The sequence below is a fragment of the Microtus oregoni genome, unplaced genomic scaffold (genome assembly GCF_018167655.1).
Source record: "Microtus oregoni isolate MIOR12 unplaced genomic scaffold, Mior012 000027F_ref0000203, whole genome shotgun sequence".
NCBI lineage: Eukaryota > Metazoa > Chordata > Mammalia > Rodentia > Cricetidae > Microtus > Microtus oregoni.
Window position 1 is genome coordinate 21,659,274 of NW_024543086.1, and position 9,864 is coordinate 21,669,137.

The 9,864-nt window shown below is 46.1% G+C and overlaps 1 protein-coding gene across 1 annotated transcript in view; it reads right to left on the reverse strand.

Moving 5' to 3' along the window:
* Positions 1-8,968, reverse strand: part of Trap1 (TNF receptor associated protein 1) — a 32,967-nt gene extending 23,999 nt beyond the window's left edge. Inside the window, exons 1-3 of the mRNA XM_041676606.1 lie at positions 8,837-8,968; positions 2,358-2,522; positions 1,697-1,779 (exon numbers count right to left, since the gene is read on the reverse strand). Of these exons, the coding sequence (XP_041532540.1) occupies positions 1,697-1,779; positions 2,358-2,522; positions 8,837-8,924 (336 nt within the window). The 5' untranslated portion in view covers positions 8,925-8,968. The remainder of the gene's footprint in view (positions 1-1,696; positions 1,780-2,357; positions 2,523-8,836) is intronic.
* Between the last annotated feature and the right edge of the window lie 896 nt (positions 8,969-9,864).

A 9,864-nucleotide genomic window follows, 5' to 3' on the forward strand; every position in this document is an offset into this window, starting at 1 on the left:
TGTGGATGACCTGCCATCTTCCAGGAATGTTTCCAAGTGACAAACACAAAGAGAAAGAGGAGAAGCACCAGATACATGTTCTCCACGGACCGTTCTTTTGGCCATACACATGCACGTCTACAAGAAGGGTGCCACTCTAAACATCAGGGGAACAAGCACTTTTCAGACAGGAATGTCGCATAAACACCTACTGCGGCAAAACCAGAGCCTACGGTGTCACCTAGTACGCTGCTAGCATTGTTGTAAACATGTTCAAGGCAAGCTTGCCAAGAGAATGACTGTGCATACTGAACACATTAAGCTCTCTGAGAGCTTACACAGCTTCCTGACAGGGGTAAAGGAAAATGGCCAGGAAAAAAAGGAAGCCAAAGAGAAAGGCACCTAGGCTGAATTGAACTGCTGGCCTACTGCACCCAGAGAAGTAATGACTATCAGGAAGAGCCTGAGCTGCCAGGGCCTGTTGAGCTCCTACCTAACCTCTCTCGCCCCCTCTGTTGTTTAAAAGTCAGTGGCCCTGAGTATTTGAGGCCCTGATGGACATTCCTAGTCAGGCTTAAAGTCCAAAAAAAACAAATGAAAGCCTTAGACTGTGTGTGTGTGTGTGTGTGTGTGTGTGTGTGTGTGTGTGTAGTTCCAGGCTGGGCAGTGGTAGCGCACACCTTTAATCCCAGCACTCAGGAGGCAGAGGTAGTTGGATCTCTGTGAGTCCGAAGCCAGTATGGTCTACATAGTGAATTCCAGGACAGGTAAGGCTACACTGAGAAACCCTGTCTCAAAAACCAACCAACCAAACAGACAAAAATTCCAGGTCAGGCCAGCAAGATAGCTACATAGGTAAAGGCACTTTGTGCCAAGCCTGATGACCTGAGTGTGATCCCAGGACCCACACGACAGCTACTATCAACCATGCACAAAACAAATAAATAAATGTAAGAAAAACATTAAGTGCAAGGTCACCCTCAGCTATATATGTGAGGCCCTGTCTTGGAAAAAAGAACTAAAGTTCTTTCTGCAGCAGCTCTCTGACCTGTGCCACACAGGTGTGGGCCATGTGCAGTGGAAGAGGACGGTCAAAGCAAAAACAGACCAAAGTGGGTGCCCAAGCCCAGTATCTGGGAGACTTAAAAATTATCAGCAAGCTTTAACTAACTCCCAAAGTTAATCTTGTCCGAAGAATCATGTGAATAAACCTCTAGGAAACAACACTGAAAGAACTCCTCTTCCTAGAGATCCAGAGTGGGCCTGTCACAGCTCACTCCTGGGTCTTCCGACAGCAAGTATGCGTAGTAATATTTCAATTGTATTTTAATAAGCAAAGCGTGCCTGAAGATCAGAGAGTAAAACAGCCACACTGGTCAGCCTTACAGACCAGACAGTGGTGACACACACCTTTAATCCCAGCAACCACACTAGCTGCCATAGAAACCAGATGGTAGTGGTCCACACCTTTAATACCAGCACTAGAGAGGAATATAAGACAGGAGGAGGCAGCTCTCAGTCTCATTCTGAGATTCCTGGAGGCAGGATCGCCATTTTGGTCTGAGGTAGAGGTAAGAGCCAGTGGCTGGCTGTTTGTTTTTCTGGCCTTCAGGCTAAACTCCAGGTTCTGTCTCTGGGTTTTATCATTCGCGCTACAAGCCTAGGCCTTGGGTTCAACACAGCAGCAGCTCTAGCTTGGAGAGCGCACACATCTTACCTCTTTTTCCGAGTACAAGGAACGGGCCACAATGTCCAAAAGTTTCTTTGTCTCTGCCTGGAACTCATGTTTAGAGACAGAACCTGGTAATGAATCATAGATACAATCAATAAAATTGCATTTTCATTTTTGTGGAAGAACACGCTACTATGTAGCTTTTGAAAGGATGTTTAAGGTTCCAAGCAATGACTAAGAGAAGTGGACATGTAACACTCTCTCAGAATAAAGAATACGGAGCAACTCTGTGGCCACAGAGAGGGTCATGTGGGAACTAAGGCAGGGTCCAGTAAGAGGGGAGGCCGGTTCCCAGAGTGTGTGGTGGGGAATTTCAAGTTAGCCTCAACTACCAGGTTCTACAGTATATTCTCCAAAAGAATGTGCTCTAATAAATTATTCAAAAAGCAAAATTATAAGAAAGCCTCACTTGTCAACATAAACAGTTCTGTCTGTGTTTCCATCAAAAGCCAGAGGTGGAGCCCTCAAGCCTGAAAAGCGCCTTCCTGCCCTACATCAGTGATTACTACCAGATGTGTCATTCAGTGCCCGTTGGCAGCTTCTCCGGGTGTCCACCAGAGGGGGCCAACCACATCAGGTGACAGTCAGGAGCTGCAGGAGTTGAGATGGTGAACTGGTCCCAGAAGAGCCAAGTCTCTAGGCTTACCCTGCACAGCCTCGGTGCTACTGATGATGGAGTGCAGGACCTCCTCCTTCTTGTCCTCGGCTGCATGTGTGCTGTATAACTGTCCTGCAGAGATCCTTGAAGTCAGGCTTTGTGCGGAGCCCGTAAACTGGACTGTGGTCCTCTGAAGGAGCAGAACTGGCTTTCCTGAACAGACAGTTGTGAAAAATGGATGGGAATTTTATTGTAAGGTGGATGCCCCAGCTCATTCACACTGTGCCTGTAGTGGAGACCAAAGTCTAAGGCCATCCCATCCTTACGAGAATGGAGGCACAGTTGTAACTACAGAGCAGGTAGTCACAGTGGCCTTCCCTCACATGCTGTCAAATGGAATTTACCAAAAGGTTGGTCTATGTTTAGCCAGGAAGGGACTCAGAATTGCTTTTGTAACTTCCTGGCAAGCCTGGTGGGTCCTGAAACCTCTAGCATAGAACTAGATGTTAGGTGTCTCCACTTGGTGGGATCAGCCTAAGCTTTCACAGCCACAAAAACCTAGCAGACGCTGTGCTTCAGCCAGAGGCATGGACCAGGTTTCTATCTCTCAGCAGCCAAGGGCCAAGTCAGTAGGCATCCACCAAGTACAGTAAGTCCTCAAGATAGTGTGGACTGAAAGGACTTGAGACCCTCCTGCCAGCTACTGCTCACCCTTAATTCTAATACAAGTAAGAATAAAGAACATCCAGAAATGAATAGTTTTTAAAAACAAATATATCTGGGCCAGTGAGGTGGCTCAGCAGGTAAAGATGCCTGCAACCAAGGCTGGTGACCTGAATTCAATCCCTAGAGACTACATGATGGAAGGAGAGAACCAACTCCTGGAAGCTGTGCTCTGACCTCAACACATGTGCCACAGCACACAAATGCCCAAACATGCAAATCTAAATGTAACTATCTTTTTTTTACTGTTTTAAATAATGACTATGAGTGTCTGTGTGTGGGGTCTCTGAAACACCATAGTGGGCAGAGTAAAGATCCGTGAGGGGCAAGAAGGAAATCCGGTTCAACATGACTCAGTAGCCGGTGTTGGTTCAAACTTCTAGAGTCTGACCGTGGGAGTCTATTGTAGGCACAGTTAAGTACAGTAGTTGGGGAGGGTCTCCTGCTGTAACAATCCCCTGTGCACAGCGAGGCATAATCACATCAAAACCCTTCTCAAGCACATGTCACTTTTCCCATGGAGATGTGTTCTCGAGACAGGCTGCATGGGTTACCTTAGGGCCCTGGGGAGGATCTGCTGTGGTCTGTCATACAGTACAGACAGTATAGTGGTCATTCGGGTATATTCACCACAACAGGTCCTGGTTGCGGCAGTATGGGGGACCCCCTTGCCATACAGATAACAGAAAGGTTACCTAAACTATCAGCCACCTCCGGACCTGCTGGTGGGATCTTGGTATGACCTGGCTGTGCAGAGTGCAGATCACAGGGCTACTGACCTCAATCCCAGTCTTCTGTGTGGAAAAGCAGGCTATACATCTTTTCCTTTGAAAAGACAACCCTTCATGTTTAACATTCTGAGTTTCCCTAGTGCTCCCAACATCTGTGTATGAGTTATGTACACATGAGTGTATGTTCCCAGAGGTCCTCTGGAGCTGCCACAGGTAGGTGTGCTCGGAAGTGAACTCAAGTCCTTTGCAAGAGCAGTAAACACCCTTAACTGCTGAACCACCTCTAAAGACACTTTTTTTTTGTATCTTAGATCCATAGTAACGTAAACAAGCTACTATGCCAATAGACACAGTGAAGCCCAGCAGCCAGGGAGCTCACACATCCCTGGAAGATGTGACCAGTGAGGCTGTGCATGAGAACTTCACTCAGTGTGGTAGGTTCAATGAAATAATCCCATAGGCTCAAGAGACAGCACTATGGGAGATGCAGCTTTGTTGGAGAAAGTCCACTGGGGGTGGGTTTTGAGGTTTTAGAAGCTCAAGCCAGGTCCAGTGTGTCTCACTTTTCCCCCACTGCCTGATGATTCAGATGTAGAACTCTCATCTAGCTCTCCAGCACCATGCCTGCCTAGGTGCCACCACGCTTCCCACCGTAACGACAATGGACTAAACCTCTGAACTGTAAGCCAGACCCAATTAAATGTTTTTCTTTATAAGAGTTGCTGTGGTCATGGTGTCTCTTCACAGAGAAGAGAAATCCTAACTAAGACACTCATGAAGAATGGGGTTTGCTGGATCCTTCCTTGAAGAACCTCTACAGAGATGTAGAACCTGTAAGAACCTCACTGCTATAGGCTACAAACAGGAAGACAACAGTATTGAAAAACATTGTCAAAGACATGGAAGGTACATCACCTGTCACTCAGGATACAGACCATGTAAGCACAAGGGATAAGGAAAGAAACAGTGCACCTTTCTCCAACAATGGTTAGAAGCCGCAGTCCCCTGTGAGTAGACTTGGTAAACGTGATATGAGTTTACAAGTAATTAGTTTTCCAGCATGATTTTAAAAATGGTTTTGAAGATGACCATAATGTGTAAAGCCCTCACCAGAAATGCCATTTTTACTGCAGGTCATAAAGCTAACCTCTACAAGGATTGCACACACATGTTCAGCTTGGTAAATCTATTCACCAGTCCAGTGCCAAGTCTGAAACTGTCCTGAGTACAGACTGACATCAAGCACACTAACACTGTGAATGAGTCTGCCCTGGAGTGCAGACACCATACGACCATGAGATGGATCCCTTGTTTGTAGGCCAGTGTGTGCGCCTGTGAGTGCATTCCCTAACCCTGTCTACTGGCTGATAGACAGATCTACCCTGGGAGCAACAATCGCTACTAGGCTAGGAGGGCCTTCTTAACTGTCTAGCAGTCACTCCTGAAAGCCCCTTTCTTAGGAACGTATCAGTCTTGGGCAAACTGGAATTACTCTGTCATCCCCAAATAAAAGGAAAAAGTGCTCTGTGTGATGGCACACAGGTGAGCCTAGAACTCTGTGGTGCCAGACTCAGCAACCTGAAGGTTCTTTCAGTGATAGAGCCTTGGGATGATCTGAGCAAAAAAAGTAACACTGACTACACTACAGACTTCAGTCTAGCAAATACTAATCCATTTTTTAATGTACAGGGAGAAGGGACAAATATATATATATAAATAAATATATATATTTTCATATATATATGAAAACTGCCATGGAACAACAGAAAACAAATATATCTGTGGCAGACAGAAATTACTGACAGATGTCAAAAAACAACAACTACATAATATTCGTGCATCCTGAAAAACCATTTGCTGATTTCAAAGAGAAAGTCAGTAATTTTACTGGGGGCAGGGAAGGCTAGATCCCTTTAGTTAAGTAACTCCCACATAAGAGACTTGCCAGCATCATAGTGTATCACACCATCCTTCCTCTGGTATCTTTTTGCCAAAATTGCATCTCTATCTAATCATAAGAAAACATTAGATAATCCCTAATCTGATAGACAGCCTAGAAGATCACTGGCTGGAATTCTAGACAGACTGACTGACTGACTGAAGGGAGCTCAGAAAGAACAGAAGACAGAGGAGATACAACCAAAATCAGGAATACAGGATCAAGAGTTCAAGGAACAGCCTGAGCTATGTGAGATCCTTTCTTAAAGATTTGAGGGGACTAGCAAGATGGTTTAATGTATAGTGTTTACCACAGAAGCCAGGAGACCTGAGTTAGATCCCTGCAGCGCACATAAAAGTGGGAGAAAACTGCTCTCTCAAAAGCTGTCCTCTGCACACACTTAAGCAGTACATGGCAGCAATACAAGCATTTAGAGAGCTAAGGCAGGAGGACTCTAAGTTTGAGGCCAGCCTGTGCTACATTAGGGAAACAATCAAGCTCTTTCTGTCTACACCTTGTAGATAAGACGTGAACTGATCTCAGCTGTTGCTCCAGCCCCGTGGATGCCTACACCATGCTCCCCACTATGACAGTGACAGACAAACCTTTTTAAACAGAGTCAGAAATTTGTCTATCACCCCTGTGAAGGGAACCAACGGACAGCTGAACAGACTTCCTACTCCTAGTGTGGGGGACATGGTGATGCCCACAGTTAAGACAAACCGGAACTAAGAAAAAAGGTTCATCCAGCAGCGGTAATTTGACAGCAATAAGTGTATGGTAGAAGAGAGGCCATGTCTTTATTCTGAAGATAAAAGCAGAGGACACAGTACACAGTACAGATGAGATGACATGTTCTGCCGTCATAGGGCCAGCTGTTAAGGACTGTGCAAACCTGTGGCCCAGAATTATACCCAATCCAAACAGCACTGCACGATTTTCCTGTGTATTTTGTAAAATATATCTATTAAGAAGTCTTTTCCAAAAAAACGGGAGGGGGGGCAGATCTGATTCCAGGTTAGCTAAACTTTCTGTGACTTGAAAAATAAATATAATATCTGAACAAGACACTAAACAACACCATTTGCACAATATTGGCTTCCTCTGCCTACTGTTCACAGTAATCTTTTCCACTATGAATTTCCTATGGTACTCATTTAAAATTAATGTTGTGTGCTGGTTTGGACATTCTTTTTATTAATTTGTTAATATATAATTTCTCACCAAATCACAACAGGGACAAGTTTTCATTTCCTAGTAACAAATTCTTATAAGCCAAAGCATCTACGATAAGAGTAGATTTTTCTTCAGCCTGAGAATATAAACCCAGTAGTCACTATGTTCCATCAGAAGCAGGTTTTGGTCCAGGGGCATAGGGCGCCCTGTAGAGGTTTTTCAGACTAGCTTTCAAGAGGAAAAAAAAGTCACCCCACCACAGAAGCCACACAAGTAAACTACACATGAGCTGTGGGCTTCAACTTCAGAAAGGTTGCCCAGCTTTCCTCCAGATCTCTCACTGTTCTTACTAGAGCTCTGATTCATAACGGCACCTCAGAGGTGAACAGTGTTGTAAGTTGTTAGATATGTTGATGTTTTCTGGAGTTACAAATCTCAATCAGAAAATCGCAATGACACAGGTGAGAGTTAGTTTTCACGGAGTGCCACTTCCTGTCTGGCTGAGTTGCATCCTACCATGACAAGTTTATTATAGATGACAACCGTGAACTTAGAACAACCACCGAAGACAGAAACAATCAATCAGTTAACAGCAGGGGGTCCTGGAGGGCTGATACAACATCAAAGCAGACCAAAATCCGAGCTTTAATGAAGTAGCAAAATCGCCAATAGAAAATGTATACTAAGTAAATGTTTTCTCCCCCTAAAACAGACCCAGGGAAATCCCAGTCGGTGAAAAGCAGCACCAAATTTTGCAGATTAGCTTCCATGAGACCCTGGAATCAGCCTTTGTGAACAGACTGGGCCAACTAGCCAAGGCTGAGAAGGTGTTTGCAGAGCATTATGCAAGGATACAAAGAAGAAATCTTAGAGAAGATACCAATCCAGCCTTAAACAAGGTGTCTTCTATAGTGGGTTCTTTTCAGTATTCTTGATGGGGACCAATTCAGGGCCTATGCAAACCAAGCACAAACTTTATATGACTGAGTTACACACTGGCCTTTGGGGCACTGTTTTGTTTTGTTGGGTTTTTTTTCTAAGACATACTCAAATGTTGGAGAAGATACTATGGAATAGGCAGTTTTGGTATGAGGATACATACAATGACAAAAAGTATTCTGAGCACTAGGCAACGTTGGCACACGCCTTTAATCCCACCACTCTGGGAGGCAGAGGCAGACAGATCTGAGTTTGTGGCCAGCCTGGCCTGTGTAGCAAGTTCCAGGCCAGCTAGAACAACACAGTGAAACCCTGCCTCAAAATTAAACAAACAAACAAATAAATTTAGACACAATTGGGCAAAATCATGTAACAAAAAAGGCACTCTGAAACATCAATTCTAAAATTGATACATGTGCCTAAAGATTAAACACTCCTTCAACCTTTACCACATTGTAACAGTTTTTGATGAGTGCTACAGAACTCAGTAGCCGAAGGAAAGCCGGTATATGTTAACGTGAGAAGTTGTGGACGGAATGTTGGAAAGCTTGGAGATTCTTCAGCACAATTCATATTGGGCTTGGGCCCTTTTATTTAAATAGTTGTAAACACATATACCATATGTGTGTGTGTAACGCTAACACCGTCACCGTTACTCGAGTGGGGGTGGGAAAGCACAGATTAAGGTCTTCCCCTCACCCCATTCCTTGTATCTTCTAATTGCAGGTGCTAGGAATGCAGGGACCAAAAACTGGGAGTTCACTGAACTGAAGTCCGGGGTGACCACTGTTTTTGTTCACAGTTTCTACTCCAGGGCTTGAGCTCTGCGGGAATTAAGCATGTGCAACGACCGCGTGAACTTGGGTCCTGATTGCGGAACCCAATCAGGAACGCCAAGGACTGACCAGCCCAGGCTGGGGGAGCCCGCCTAGAAGCGACCACACTTCCCTGTCCCAGCGCGGCAGCCCCAGCGCTGTGCGGCCTCGAACGCCGCCTCTGGGCTCTCGCGCCGCGCTCACCTCGCCGGACGCCCGCCAGCGCCGGAGCCCGCAGTGTAGTCTGCAGCCCGCGGCCCCACAGCAGCGCAGCCCGCAACTCGCGCGCCATGCCTCCGTCCCAGCGCCGCGAACAGCCACGAGTGGCGAGGGAGGCCTTCCGCGGGGGCGGCGCGGTGACGTCAATGCGAGCGACGAGCTCAGGCTGCCCAAGGCTCTGCCTGTGCGGGAACGTGAACGGAGCAAAACCCCAGCGCAGGGGCCTGAGGACCGAACTTTTTGACCTTGGATGACAGTGACAAGGGCGTGGAATGTGTGGGGGTTTTGTCCCCGGAGCCGCAGTTGCGCTGGGCGGGAGCACCCCATTCTCGAGACTGGAGTGTGGATCCAGCGGACCTACCCGGTACCCATGTGCTTCTATGCGTTTGGGCCACTGGAAGAATCTCCTACAGCAATGCAAAAAAGCTAGTGACAAAGAGATTTTAGGTTTCACTGTTCCCAAAACGTGAAATCAGTAACCAACACCTCCAGAACTGGACTTACCCGTTTATTGTGACTTTCTCCCTACTGGTAGTTTGTTTGGGGATCCAGGCCATAAACGTGGTCTGGATCCAAACTCTCCGCCACAGATTGCTTGTCGTAATCTCAAAACAAGGCCCAGACTCCTTTGTAACAGGTTCTCACTTTCTAAATATATCTTGCTATGATCAAATTTTACAAAAAATCAAAAGTTAAAAAACGTTAACGCGGTTACTTAGCTTGCTACTAGACACTAGTCCCAACTGCTGGAATATACACACCACACAAAACCAGTTACTTAAGATTTGTAAAGTCAGGAGGTGGTGGCACATGCCTTTAATCCCAGCCCTTGGGAGGCAGAGACAGGGGGGATCTGTGAGTTCGAGGCCAGTCTGGCCTACAAAGCAAGTTCCAGGACAGCTAGGATTGTTACACAGAGAAACTCTTGTCTCTGTGGTGGGGTAGGTAACCGCTCCTGCCAGACTTTAAAGGTCGGCATAGGTTCCAGGTTGAATATGTCAAGGATAGCTCTC